Raw genomic sequence first — 14,752 nt, 5'->3', positions numbered from 1 at the left:
CTGAACCCCAGGGAGGATAGGTCGGACGACAAGATAGTCAAGCCCAGCCCGGCGGCTAGAGTATTGCAGACGTTGCTGGCGGACTTTGGCCTGGTAGATGTTTGGAGAGCGAGTCCCCCTGGCGTGAGGCAATACTCGCATTATTCGGCCCCGCATCAACTGCACACGAGGCTGGATTACTTCTTCGTCACTCCGGACGTTGTCGCGGAGTGCGACCAGATAGACTACAGGGCGAGAGTCCTCTCGGACCACTCGCCCCTGGTCTTGCGATGGCAGCTTTACCCCCCACGAGCGCGCATTCCAACATGGCGCCTTAGGGCGGAAGCGCTCAAGGATCCAGTCTTCCGAGAGGATATGAGGGAGGAGATAACTGCTTACTTTGAGGTGAATACAGGGAGTGTTAAGTCGGCTGGTACTTTATGGGAGGCCTTTAAGGTTGTAATGCGGGGGGGTCGCCATTGCGAAGTCCAAGGGGTTGATGGGGGGAGTCCTGGCCGATCTGCATATGGCCGAGATTGAGTTGGAAAGAGAGTTGGAGGAGGGTGGAATCGATACGGAGGCGGTCTCTACCCTGCAGCAGAGGTGTGCGGAACATTGGGACAGGCTCTGTAATCTAAACTACAGAAAGTATATTGAGAGACTACATGCGGGGGGGGACAAAACGGGCAGGCTTCTAGCTTGGCTTTATAAGGGCGAGACCCCGAGGTCCCCGATCCGATCGGTGATCACTGAAAAGGGTGAAGAGGTGGATACCCAAGAAGGTGTAAATGGGGCATTCGCGGAATATTATCAGGCATTATACGAGGATCGTGAGGGGGGGGAGCTGGGAGGAGATAGATGAAGTACTCGAAGACATAGGTCTGCCCAGGATAAGTGATGAAGAGCGAGAGGAGTTGGATGCTCCGATCACTCTGGAAGAGTTGAAAGAGATTGTGAGGCAGTTACCCACTTGCAAGGCCCCAGGGGCGGATGGGTTCCCCAGTGAATTTTATAAAGCGTATGGAGAGGAGGTGCTCCCGCCCATGCTGGAGATGCTTAATGAAGCGTTCGAGGTGGGGCGGCTGCCTGAATCGCTCAGGGAGGCGATTATAATACCGCTCCCCAAGCCCAGTAAGCCGGGACACGGTTGCGGCTCCTATCGGCCCTTGTCGATGCTGAACCAAGACAGCAAGATCCTAACAGCTGTCCTGGCGGCCAAAATGCGGAGGGTGATCGGCAAGTTGATCCATCCTGACCAAACGGGCTATGTCCCGAACAGGAATATCACTCACAATCATAGACGCCTTCACAGGGTGGTGGAGGGGGGATCTAGTGACGAGAGCGAAATGGCGATAGTGGCGTTGGACGCGGTTAAAGCGTTCGACTCTGTTCGATGGCCGTGGTTGCTGGCGGCTTTGGGACGGTTTGGACTGGGACCAGGCTACATTAGGTGGGCCGAGATGTTATATAGTGCACCTCTGGCCAGGGTCCGCACGGGCGCAGTGGTGTCAGACAGATGGCAGTTGGGCAGAGGCACTAGGCAGGGGTGCCCTTGGTCCCCAATGTTGTATATATTGGCCCTCGAACCCTTAGCAATTTACCTTCGGCAGCAGTATGACCCGGTGGGTATTGAGGTGGGAGGGGAGTGTCACCTTATATCCCTGTATGCAGATGATATGCTGCTATACCTGAAATACCCGGAAGAGAATTTGCAGTATGTCTTGGAGGTAATGGAGAGGTACGCCTGGCTGTCCGGCATAGCAGTAAACCCCCAGAAATCCATACTATTTCCGCTGGGCGGTTATGTGGGGACACCCGTGGAGAGGTTGCCGGTGCTGCAGATCCCGTGGGCAACGCGCTCCTTCCGGTACCTGGGTATTGACGTGTATCACACGACCGAGGAGGAACATAAGCACAATACCGAATTAGCTGTGGGGAAGATTGAGAAGTGCATGAGGTTCTGGGAAAGATTGCCTTTAGCGATGATGGGCCGGGGAGCTATGCTCAAGATGGTGGTGCTGCCCAGGCTCTTGCACTACTTTAATAACATCCCTTATATGATACCTAAGAAGTTTTTTGTGAGGTTACATAGTGTATGTAGGGATTTCCTATGGCACGGAACACGCAATAGAGTTGCATTGTGGAAAATGCAGAACTTTTACGAGAAGGGTGGCGTGAAACTGCCGAACTTCGAGGCCTATTATGTGGCTGCGCAATTGCAATATGTGGCCAGGTGGCTCTCGGATGACGAGACCCCTGAACACAGGCTGCTTGGGAGGGAGTGTTCCCCCTTTTATTTGCGGGAGGTGATCTGGGTGGCCAATGCCTGTATGAGGGAGCGTCCTAAGATGCTGGCCTTGGGTAGGGACATGTGGCGGCGAGCCTGCCGGATGATGGGCGACCCCTCGCCGTGTGTGCCGCAGTTACCACTGGTCGCACTGGAGAAGGGAGACGGGCAGCTAAGAGCAATCCTTCGGACATACTGGGAATCAGTGGGGTTGGTCACCATGGGAGACATCTGGCAGGACGGGGCTCTAATGGAGTTCGAGGAACTAGAGGCGGTGTCGGGGCTGCACACGGGTCAATACGTAACATATCTTAGGGTGGTGCGGGAGATCCGGAGTATGTGGCCTGAAGCTACCTTGGCCGATGAACCGGATGCTACGTTGGAGATAATATACGACACATCGGAGGGTGGGCATGAGGTCTCCAGGTTGTATGAGATGTTAATGACAAAGGTTGGGAAGGATTTGGGGCACTTGCGACTGGAATGGGAAGCAGAGATGGGGGCCCCGATGGCGGATGGGTTGTGGGAGCGCGCCTTGGGGTACCACAAAATGGTATCGAGGAACGCCAGGTTTAAGCAGATACAGCTCTATATTACGCACAGGGCATATATGACCCCCCTGAGAATATCCAGATTTTGGGATGCTGGGCGCCAGGCGTGCCCCAAGTGTAACGAAGAGAATGCGGACATGATACACATGTTCTGGGCATGCCCAGTGATCGCAAGTTATTGGGGTGAAGTGGCGCAGAGGCTGGCGGGAAGGGGTATTATACTCGAAGTGGATTCAGCCTGGGCCTGTCTGCTGGGGGGTATCCCAGAGCGCGTAAGCTCCGACACGTTGAGAAACTTAAAGATCTGGTTTATGTGCTTGCCAAACGTAGGATTGCCATGGGGTGGAAGGAATGTCATAAGCCACTAGTTGAGGTCTGGTGGCGAGATCTCCAAAAATGGGCAGATGCTGAGACAGCGGCGTGGCGGGATGCCTGTATGGCAGGGGAGGAGGAAGAAACGGGCTCCCTCACGGCATGGAAGTCATTGATAGCCGAGCTGTTTGGGACAGGGTCGGCCTCGGCTGGATCTGAGGGCGATGAGGCCCCACCACACGGAGCGGATACCGATGGCGGACACCACACAGGCTCATAGGGGGGAGGGTTGGGGATTGCATTTTTGTTGTTGTTTGGTGTGTTTTATTTATGTTCTGTTGTATTGTTGTTTGGTTTACTTAAAATAAAATAAAAATATATAAAAAAAAAAAACAATTTCAACAACAGGAGGTTTAACACCGAAGGGCAAAAATCAATATCTGGTATTTACAAACTGTTCATCTGGTCAGATTCTGCCGGTTCAGCGGTATGGACTATTGCAGAACAAAACGGTTTAAGCCTGTGGCAACAACCAGGCTACAGGGGTCCGAAAAAGAAAATATTACACATACAAAATACAGTGTGCTTGGAAAAAAAATGGTTCTGATCTAGTTATGAAGAAATGCAAATGTACTATTCTGACGCAGTGAAACCCCAGAAGCAGAATGCAGTTCATCCCATTTATTCACAGATTCACTAAATTTCCAAGTCATACTATGCAGCACCATCACCAGGAAGCACAATGTGTCCGCGAATTAGGAATAGAGTTGAGGAAAAGAGGAGCAATGTTTTTCCTGTACAAGTTACTCCTTAAACAAAATGTGACAGAGAAACTTACCATTCTTTCACAGTAACTTCAGTAATCCCTTCTCCAATATCGGAGAGTTTAAACTGAACGATATGCCCGCGTGTAACTAGAAAAAAATCGTAGAAAGAGGATTAGGAAAACTGATGAAAGTTTACTTATAAAACAAAAATTGGAAATACATCACATATTTCATCAACAAAATTACTCGCCATGTAGTTTTCAAGCACGGAAAATTGCAAAACAATTTACCAGCAGTGGTCCTGAACAATCGATGCCGATAACCGAGTCTGAAAGGGGCCTTGTTCAGTAGATATGCCGATCTCACAAAATGAACTTTGCTACACGATCTCAAATGCCGAACACAGATCTGCAGTGAAAATACAAAAAAATGCATTGTGTGAACGGCTTAGTACGTTTTTAGGAGGTATGGAATCAAATTGTTATTTTTCATTTAGAAAGAGTAATAGAGCAGTCAGTGGCCAAAACTAAAGGTCGAAAAAACACATGGATCATCTTAGTTCTCTTCCGTGCACCTGGTTTGTACTACTTTACAGATTATTACTTGCTAAATATATTAAGTATAGTATGCAGGATGAGATATTGGAGTATCGGTTTTTATTCTTTCTCTGTGAGATTGAGCCATAAATCACTAAACCCAAACCAGTCTAGTGTTGTACACGGATTCAAAACAAAACGCAGTGCTGCGAAATGGAAAAACACTCAAGTTAATTATTTGCAAAGCAAGGTCACTGAAATAACAAAACCTCACTGCTATTCACAACTTGTCGGGAACTGAGCACACACAACAGGGGATTTTCTGAAAAACCATCAGGCACTGTCTAAGCTCCTAATAACTAGGCACTTTACCCAAGGCCAGTCCTGCAGATATCCGCCACTTGTACTACTTAACAATAGGCAGATCCGCACAAAAACAATATGGAGTACAAATACTCCCCCCCCCACCCCCAAAAAAACAGGAAACCGACACAGAAGAGCTTGTCCCCCTGCTTTCTCTACACAGCTCTATGGATATGTTTCGACCAGTAGTACACTCAATGCCACAGGAAGAACTACTATTATTAGTGCCTAATCTGAAGAAAAAAACGTTCATCTTTTAATGTGCATGAATAACTAGATGCAAAAAAGTAGTACAAAAACATTACTATTTTTCATTTAAACATAGGTTTACTCTTACTCCCTAAAAAAATAATTTTACTCCCAATTGTAAAAAAATAAATAAATAGGGAGTTAAACACTCCACTTCAAAATGTTATCTGGAGCACTCCCGAAGCCCTTACAATTATGCTTGTACTCAAATTAGGTTAATCGAGAAACAGGATACGTGTGCTTCAGAGATGGCAGAAGGGCATTGTAATTGCAAAACAAGCCTTCGGGTTTAGTTCTTGGATGGTTGTAGTACAGGCATTCATCAGCATGATTGTAAATGCAAGCAGATGGTGATCAAAGGCCATGATTAGCTGGGAGAAAGCAGCGTGGGGAAGAAAGTAGGGTAGGTTGCATTAGGAAGGGAGAAACAAACAAATGAGTCAGTAGGGAGATATAGAAGAAGTGTTAGTTGCTGCTAAAGATGAAACGCTTTGGGGTTGCAAGGATGTCTTAATCTGTGATTCATTGGTAACCCAATTGCTGAAGAATTTTGCAATTGGGAAGAATGTGGCATTGGAGAACCCCATGCAAATTTGAGGTAGGCTGTTCCTCTGTCATGTAGCTTGTCGTGGCTAAAGCAATGATGCTTAAATATGATCTGGCAGGAAACGGGCAGTCAACGTTTTGATGTAGTTTAAGAAGTAGAATTGTGAGGTTTGAAGTTAAAAAAGAGCCTAGTTATTGTATTTAGACTAGACTGAAAGTTGTTAGAGCTCTGTTGAGGCCAATGCACAATGAGGCAGAGCTAGATCAAAAGGAGTGCGTAAGGCAGGCAAGCCACACCAAGGGGAGAACAGCGATTTCCATGCAGACAGGGAGAAAGAGCAACACGTGTGGGTCAGTGAACTATGGGAATGCACATTATTGGAATTTGGTGCTCACAATCAGATTCCCCTTTTGTCCCTGACATGAAGGAAGCAATTCTGGACGAGACTAAACTGGGAAATAGCACTGTCCACGCTGTCTCTTTCAACGGTCTGGGAAAAACCGAATAGAGGACGCAGCTGTTTTCAAGCTACAACCCTCCAACCTGGAATATCCCTCTCACAGGGTTTTCAGGTTGAGAGACTGACTTGTCTGCTTGCACTGCATAAAGTAAACAAATATGATACAGGTATTAAACATGCAGTGAAACGCTGTCTTATAGTGGCCCAGTCTATATCAGAATATTATATCAGAGTCGGATTGGGAAGGGCAGAGTTTACACTGTATTCACGGAATCTACATCATCATCATGTAGCTCCATGCCTCAATCGCATTGCGTACCTACAGAAGCAAACATTTAACTTACTGCCTGCTGTTTACCTGTTTCTTCATGCTGACTTCTCCACAAATAATGTAATTCATAATAAAAAGCGTTGCCCAGTCCAGCATGCATTCATCATGGGGATACATAGTAAAACAAATTATTATTCAAAGCAAGTCATACTGCATAAAGCAATGAAAATAAACCGTTTTGTAAGAGAAGGGGTTTCAATCCTAAACTGAACAGCCATAGTTCTCATCGGTGACAGCTTTTGGTGTTAGGATCGGGATGGAGAGTCAGAAGAAGAGTGAGGCTGCAGTCCCTAGAGCTGGAGAACGCCAGAATTGAAACAAAGAAAGAGGACTGTTACGGCCCCTTCTATGCAAGCGCTGCCCTCCAACCTGCTTTCTGGTAGGTCACTCTGCTTAAAGGGGGGGGGGGCATGTAATACAGAAGCACTGCCGCAGGGCATGGGACTCCAGTAGAATTCGTCCCAGCCTCTGGCACATTGAGCCTCTTGCGTCCCCACCCGGAGCCACAGAATGTCTAATGACGTCTGCTGAAAACTGGGATGAGCGACGCTAGCACTCAGTACTCCAGACACGATTTGGAAGTGGGAGTATTTTACACCACATTTGTTAAAATGGGGTGTATTTTCAGTTTATGACTTATTCACCGTCTTGTTCACTTCTCCATATCACCAGGAGAGGCCACTTTGACCCTGTGTCCCATTATGTTGTAGGAGGCGCACTTCCACAAAAATTGCAGCAGAACATGTGTCCTCCTATATGTGGGTGGTCTTGTTGACAGAAGCAATGCTTTCTGTAAAAGGAGAGATTTGGGTTGGTGTCTGCAGAGTCTCCTGGTCATCCCTACAGATCCTGTGTTGCCAAGGACAAGAGGATGGAGGACTTCCGCAAGGAAATGTTCTTGGCTACCTCGAAGGAGAAGTAATCACGTCCTGCCAGGAAACGGCAATGTTATAACATCCTGCCTACACTCCAAAAAGAAGATGAACACTTGAGCCAGAGCCCTGCCACAGAGAACACAAGAGGAGGTGAACCCTCTAAGCACCAGTGGAGCATAGGGAGAAGTGGGTACTGCTAGAGCCTGCCAGCTGCCTGATCTCCAGTGTCCACCAGGATGGGCGCGCTTCTCCCAGCACCCGTGTTCCACGCCAAATATGGGGGAGAGATTAAGGGATAAATTTCCTTCATGGATCAGTGCAAAATACATTTCATGAACCACCTTCTGATAAACCTCCCTGACAAAGCCAAAGTCTCCTTTATCTTGTTGAATCTGTAACACTCTGGCATGGGCCACCCCTTACTTTAAAACAAACCAGTGGATCCTTAAAAGCTGTGATTCATGTAGCGTTTCCCTCCATGTTCGATAGGCTTTATGAACAACAAGCTGTAAGGGGTCAGAAATGGACAAACGGTGGTAATGTTTTCAACATTAGACATTTTATTAATTTAAACAAGGTGTGGATAAAGACCTTTCTATCCCCATTCTATACCTATGAAACAAAAAACGAAGGTCTTTGTCACGCCGTCAAAAAGTAGGCAAACTGCCCAAAACCTATCTGACCCACACACTAAAAGAATAAAATGTGCACAAATTCAATAAACAGTGTGCAAAAACCATACAGATATACATATTCTATACCCGCCCGCACCTGAAGTGAATCATCACCTGTTCGAATGATCTAGCTCCCCTGTAAGGAAATGGCACCAAGTTCTGGCCCCGATAAACAGTGGTGCCTCATGTAACTATAGACTTGTGGTTCTCCCAGTCCCATTGTATTCCACTGGTGCCAAAGAAAATACTGAGGCCAATCAGTGGATGGGTCTGCATTAAACCCCACCCTATCTCGCCATAACCTGCTCTGGAAGACTGAAAACTTTACTTTGAGGCCATTGCAGCCTCGCCCCATTTCTACTCATTTGGTATATTCCTTGGCTTAGGAACGAACCATCATCTTGTTATTGAATGATTGGCTTCAGAGAAAGGTACGCTTTGGGACAGGCCATTGCCACCTCTAATGTTTCTGCAGGATAAAGACAACTGGTGGCCCTAAAACAGCTAGCACAGCCCAGCCAGTTACATAACAGTTCATAGCATTGGTTGAAGGCCTCCCTCTGCACTACCATAATTCTAGCGACATCTTCAATACCTAAGAGGTTGAAGTTCTACCATCTGACAGGCAGCACAATCTTAAAATAGACCTTCGGGGGGCATGGCCAGGAGCGCCAACCATGTGGTTGCTCCTTTGATGGCCTCCATTCGGGACCCGCGGCATCCAGCAAAAAGCTAATCTTCCCACGGTCACCCAGGGATGATTCCCCTACCAAAAGCTACTTCAACAGCAGTGGCACCTCTGACAAGCTGGAGGGGCTCCTGGACCCCCGGGAGCTCCTGAAACAGACAGGTTTTGCGCGCGTCCCCTGGCCCAGAGGGCCGCTTCCAAGATGGCGGGCAGGAGAAGCTGACTCCGTATGACGGCCGGAAAGATGGTGGGGGGAAGCCCTTCTGAGAGTCGCGGCAGCTGAGGGACTGCTCAGAGGAGACCCGGGGTGGAGGGGAGCCGAGCGAGGGCCCCTGTGGATCTGGACGAGGGCGGCGGTTAAGTGTGGTGATTGGCTGCCCCCTCCCCCTCTTTCAACATGGGTGAATGCCATGGTGAGTCCCCGTGAGCCTGCAGACCCCTCCGTTGCGCGACGCCCAGAGAGGGAAAATCACAATTTCCTGGTGGAGACAGCACCTACACTACTCCCCAACAGGAGATTGACGGACGCAGCTCCTGGAACCCAGCGGACTCCCTCAGAGTCGGATCACCGTCTCCAGCCTCCGCCTGAAGCTGGGCTGGCGTAGTCCCTACCCCCCACTCCCTGCCAGCGGCGGCCCTGAAGCTCCGGAAAACATCGAGCTGTGAGAGGTGAGAGCCCAGTAGCAGCGAGATCCACGCAGACCAGGGGTCCCCCCCGCCCCAAACTATATCTGGCTCCCTGCGCCTTCAGAGACGCCCCCAACAAGCTGTGGAGGCGGGGGGGGGCAGACACTGCGGCTGAACAACGGTAACAAAAAAGAAATCTCACTCACAGCTGCCGCCGTGTACAGCCCCTGACCAGGCGACCCTGTGTGCTGCAGGTGCTGTCCGGGTTGTGAGCTGTACCGCCATTGACTATTCCCACTATCGCTGTGCGCCTCCACCGATCTGCCAGCTTCCAGGGGCGCCCCGGCCCATATGCCTCGCACCAGTGATGCCCCACAACCCACCACCAGCCACAGCGGCCTAGGGGCCTCCCCTTCCCAGGCCTTTCGGACGCTCTCGGCTGAGCTGGAGGACCTAAGCAGAGCTCCACCTCAAAGCTTACCGTGACTACCCCATAGCTCCTTCTCGGTTCCAGCCACGCTGACTCCTTGGTGGCGTGTTGACTCCAAGCCTTCCGACTTGGCAGGTCCTGGGGCGCCCCGGCCCACTCTCCTCCCCCCTCAGGTCAGAAGACAGAGCATCTCACCCCCACGTGAGCCCAACTCGCGGCAGTGGGGTCCTGACCCCGAGAAGTGCTCGACAGTCTACTCCAGGCTGCTTCCTACCACTAGCCACCAGACTCCCTAGCAGGCCTGGAGCCTAGAGAGCCGCTTACCGGAACCCCCCTGGTGAAACTCTTAACTCTCAGCAATACACAGCCAAGGCTCCCCTTCTAACATCAGCGGCCAACGCGAGGGTCATGGGGACAAGCCCTCCCGATAATAGACGCCCCCGCCCCGCACAAGAGTCATCACCCGCTGATGCTAGCAGCCGCATTATCTTCATCCAAGGAAAACTGACATCTTCAGCTTGGGAACTCAGGATCGAGGTAGGCTGCCCTCTTGACCCAGTCCGCTCCTCCAGCGGAACCAAAGCGGACGCAAAGTCCCCGAAGCAGGCGTCAAGAACAATGACGAAACTCGTCAAAGCAACTAAAAGCTCCGACATCTCCACCATGTTGTTGGCAGAGGACAAGACTAAGAGACCGGACCACCCTCCCCCCAAACTCACCCCACAGAAATCCTCAGAAGAACAGGGAAAACTGGCAACTAAGGAAGTCATCCAAAGCTTCATGCTAGACATCAAGGCAGAGTTCAGATCCTGCAACCAAGCTCTCCACGAAGCTGGAACAAACAGACCAGAGGGTCATAGAGGCCGAGCAGAGGCTAGGCGAGGTCGAGGACCTGACCCAGAGCCACGATGCTACCCTGGAGGAGATGCAAAGAGCGATCCAGGCTCTGCAGAACAGGAGCGAGATCCTGGAATTTAAGCAGGAGGACCTGGAAAATAGGGCCCGAAGGAACAATCTTCAAATTCGAGGGGTCCCCCCAACAGTACAAGACAAAGACCTACCGGAATACATTGGCAACTTTTTTCAAGCCCTGCTCCCACTCATGGACAAGACCCAACTCATCCTGGACCGCACCCATAGGCTGCGCCCAAGGTGGGGGGTGGACCCAGACTTCCAACCGGATGTGATCACGAGGGTCAATTTTTACAACACCAAGGAGGCCATCTCAGCAATAAGCAGCACCAGGGATGAGCTGTCCTTTCAGGGCGCCTCGCTCCAGATTTATCAGGACCTCTCCCTGATGACCTAACAAAAAAGAAGAGCCCTCAAACCCTTAACCCTATTCCTGCAGAACCAGCAGATCTGGTATCGATGGCTATTCCCCACTGCTCTCCAATTCACCTACAAGGGAACACAACGCTCATAAAGCCACCCGGAAAACGCAGAGTCTATTCAGCACCCAGTTTCTCCCGGGAGCTCACCCACTCGCAGTCCACGCTGCACGCCGGAGGAGCCAAACCAGCCCCCCCGGAAGCAGCCTCAACCTCCTTGGTCCAGGGTGCAAAGGCGCCAGAAAATGAGACCTACGATCAGGAATCAAGTAACCGCAGAACTACAAAAGGAAACAACGATGCCGCGGACCCCGAGTGGTCCATGCCCCACTCCGAGGTGTATGCCATCAACCCACCCTTGGAGGCGATCTCAGTTATGTTCTATTGTCCCGGCCCCGTTGGCTAAAATGACAGAGAAGGACCGGTTGGCCATGGGAATCGCCGAACAGGAAAAATCGGCCTCCCGCAATACCACAAGTTTACCCTCCCGTTGGAGAGGTCAAAACTCAAGCACAGGAGATCTGCACAGACGTCAAGCCCATACATGATAACTGAATCCCACCGCCCTCCACCTCAGGCGCTAGGGGATGCTCATGAGACCCCTCAACCGCACCAAAAATTGAAATTCCTAACGATAAACGTCAGGAGGCTTAAACTCCCTGCAGAAGAGGAAATCCACGCTGCGACGCCTGCAGAACGATGCGGCCTCGGTCGTCTTCCTCCAAGAGACCCACCTGATCCCAGCAGATTTCACCCGGCTTCGCGATAGACAATTCCCGCTGCAGTTCTTTGCTTCAAATGGCACCAAGAAAGGTGGGCAGGTGGTGCTCTTCACCAAGGGGCTCAGACCACAAATCCTGGACACTTTGCTTTGCCCAGAGGGCTGCTTCATAGAGATCAAATTTCGGATCTATGACCAGCTCTACTCACATCATTTCAGTTTACGCTCCAAATGATAAACAAGAGGAGTTCTACTTAGCCTTGAAGAAGCCCTCACACAGTTCGAGGGCCAGACGATTATCGGGGGAGACTTCAACAGAGTACCAGACCCAATCAAAGATAAGTCACACCCTCCGGGTCGCAAGGACTTTAGCTTGGCGGCAGCCCTACTCAAATTATTCAAAACCCTAGACGTGGTGGACACTTGGAGAGTTCAGCATCCAGAGGACCGAGATTATTCATTCTATTGCTATGTGCATAGAACCTACTCTCGCATCAACCTTCTGTTGGCTTCCCCTCATGCTTTGGCTTTCACGGACGATTGATCCAAGGGTGCTGTCAGATCACGCCCTGATCACTAACGCTTAGAGCCCACGACCCTGACCCAGACCCGAGTCGCAGATGGGCCCTATATGACCCGATCCTGGGGGACATGTCATTGAGAGACACGGTGGTGAAATATAGCAAGGAGTTTTTTTAAGGAAAACAAAAACGAAGACACCTCCCCAGCTAACACTTGGGACGCAATGAAGGCGGTGGTTAGAGGAGCCTTAATCTCTCAAGGAGCAGCTTACCATAAGAGGAAACGGCAAGCCCGCCAGATCCTGGAGGACGAAGTACAGAAAGCAGAAGCAGTGTGTAAAGTGAAAAATTGGACCCCGAGAACCCACAGGGCCCTGCAGGCAGCCCGGAAGAAGCTCGAAGCACACTACGTGGAAGACACGGCCCAGCTCCTAGCCAGACTAAGCAAAGCTACTACGCCAAAGGAAATCAGGCAAACAAATTCCTGGTGGAAAAGTTAGCGAAGGTCAGAAAGAGAAACACCATCCTAGGCCTCCGTGATCCCCAGGGTAGAGTCCAGTTTGCGGATGGTGACAAGCTACATCTAGCAGCGGCCCACCTCCCAGACACGATATCGGCATCCCCAAGATCGCACGAAGACCAACAATCCTACCTGCGTAATGCAGCCCTCCCTCATATCACTCCCACGATAAGAGACGAGCTAGAGGCCCCGATCACAAGCAAGGAGGTCAATGTAGCTATCGGAGTCTCAAACCAAGAGCCCCGGGACCAGATGGGTACTCAACCCGATTCTACAAATCCTTCCGTACTCAGCTGCTGTCCCCCCTGACAACGCTTTTTAACTCCTTCGCCGTCTCAGAGACGATTACCCCAACGATGTAAGAATCGATCACAGTCCTCGCTCGTTAGCCGGGAAAAGACCCCAAGGATAACGCAGTATATAGACCCATCTCCCTACTGAATTGTTACACTTCAGGCTTCCCCGCGGTCCTCCTTGCAGAGTACAACTTCTTTACAAGCTCCTCTATGGACCAGATACAGGCTACCATGGCGTCTGTACAAACTTCGACGGACTCCGGGTCAGCTGACACGTCTTGTACATGGAAGACGTATGTCAAGACACGCCCCTCTTACGACTATAAAACCGTCTTCCAAGGGGCTCGTTGCTGCTAATTAGCGTTACAAGCTAAACGTGGTTTCGTCCGTTTCCTCTTCGTGTCTTCCTACACAATTCCTCATTCGAACTCCTGGTTTTGTCCTTTGCCCGATAACTGGACTGCCTCGTCTCTTCCTTCATTCCTGTCGTGCTCGTCTGGTTGTTTGACTCGGAACGTTACTGGATCCGGCTCCCTTCCTGTCTCTTGCGGCACTTCATTCCTGGTTGCCGCTTCTGCACTCGAAACCAAATTGCTGTCTGTTATCCGGATCTTTTCTACAGCTACTCGGGATACATTTGTGCTAAGGTACTTTGGCTATTCCCCCATCTCTGCTCTACACGACTTGTTTGGATATTTGTCTTCTGTTGGATTCTGGGACATTGAGCGACTTTCCTGGGAGATTCCTTAAGTGCATATAAACGCTTTCCTGATACTGCACCAACCCGGCACTAGTGCAACCCTCGTGCCGTCCGGGGCTACCTCCATATACTAACATCCCTGTTTGTTATTTTCTCCTGTCGTTGTCATCTGTTTCCTGGATTCCTTTCCTCAATATATCCTTATTCAGGTTAGTTGTTATCTATTCTATATATAGTTGGGACCGATATAGAATTAGATCATTTCCACTCAGTTTGTGTTATTCCTTGTAGATCCACCCCGGGGAAGCTCCACTCCAATATCTATCTAGGTAGTTGCCCATTTTATTCAACTGTTCTGATCATTTGCATTAACCTCAACACGGTCTAATATCTTTGTATTCCTTTGCAGAATTGGTATTGGCGGTGTGTGTTCTCCCCACTCTTTTATTCAATTGACACCTCGGTCTGTCTCAACTGAAACAGCAGAGAGGTACATTGTGGAAAAGAGCCCCTCTTTGAGGAAGCCTGAGTCTTGTACTCAGGGGAGCTGGGATGGAAGGCTGAATATCGATTCTTGTACCATCATCTCCAAGGTCACTTCTCTGCAACGTCTGCCTATTTCGGAGTGGTGAGTAACATGAATATGGACGCCAATATATATTCGAAAGTCCTGGCAAACCGATTAGCGAAGAGTACTCCCAGACATCGTCGACCAAGACCAGACGGGATTCATAATGAATAGAGCTACTGCAGACAACATACGCAGGGTCCTTAATCTGATTGATGTCGCAAATCTAGATTCGCGAAAACTAGCAGTGCTAGCCCTGGACGCAACCAAGGCCTTCGGCAAAGTGGATCGGTCGTTCCTCTGACTCACCTTGGAGTCCTTCCACTACGGGCCTTCATTTCAAAAACTCAGACTAGCGAACTACCAAACACCAAAAACCCTTCTCCGGGTCAATGGCTTACTATCCAGTCCAATCCCCT

The 14,752-nt window shown here is 50.0% G+C and overlaps 1 protein-coding gene across 1 annotated transcript in view; it reads right to left on the bottom strand.

Annotated features, from left to right (window-relative positions):
* Positions 1 to 14,752, bottom strand: part of DBT (dihydrolipoamide branched chain transacylase E2) — a 490,460-nt gene that overhangs the window by 419,080 nt on the left and 56,628 nt on the right. Inside the window, exons 2-3 of the mRNA XM_069641585.1 lie at positions 4,187 to 4,304; positions 3,968 to 4,043 (exon numbers count right to left, since the gene is read on the bottom strand). Coding sequence (XP_069497686.1) covers positions 3,968 to 4,043; positions 4,187 to 4,304 — 194 coding nt within the window. The remainder of the gene's footprint in view (positions 1 to 3,967; positions 4,044 to 4,186; positions 4,305 to 14,752) is intronic.

This window comes from Ambystoma mexicanum, chromosome 1q (assembly GCF_040938575.1).
Source record: "Ambystoma mexicanum isolate Mex_15411 chromosome 1q, UKY_AmexF1_1, whole genome shotgun sequence".
NCBI lineage: Eukaryota > Metazoa > Chordata > Amphibia > Caudata > Ambystomatidae > Ambystoma > Ambystoma mexicanum.
Note: the sequence above shows the minus strand (reverse complement) of the source record. Positions and strands in the feature narration are given on the sequence as shown.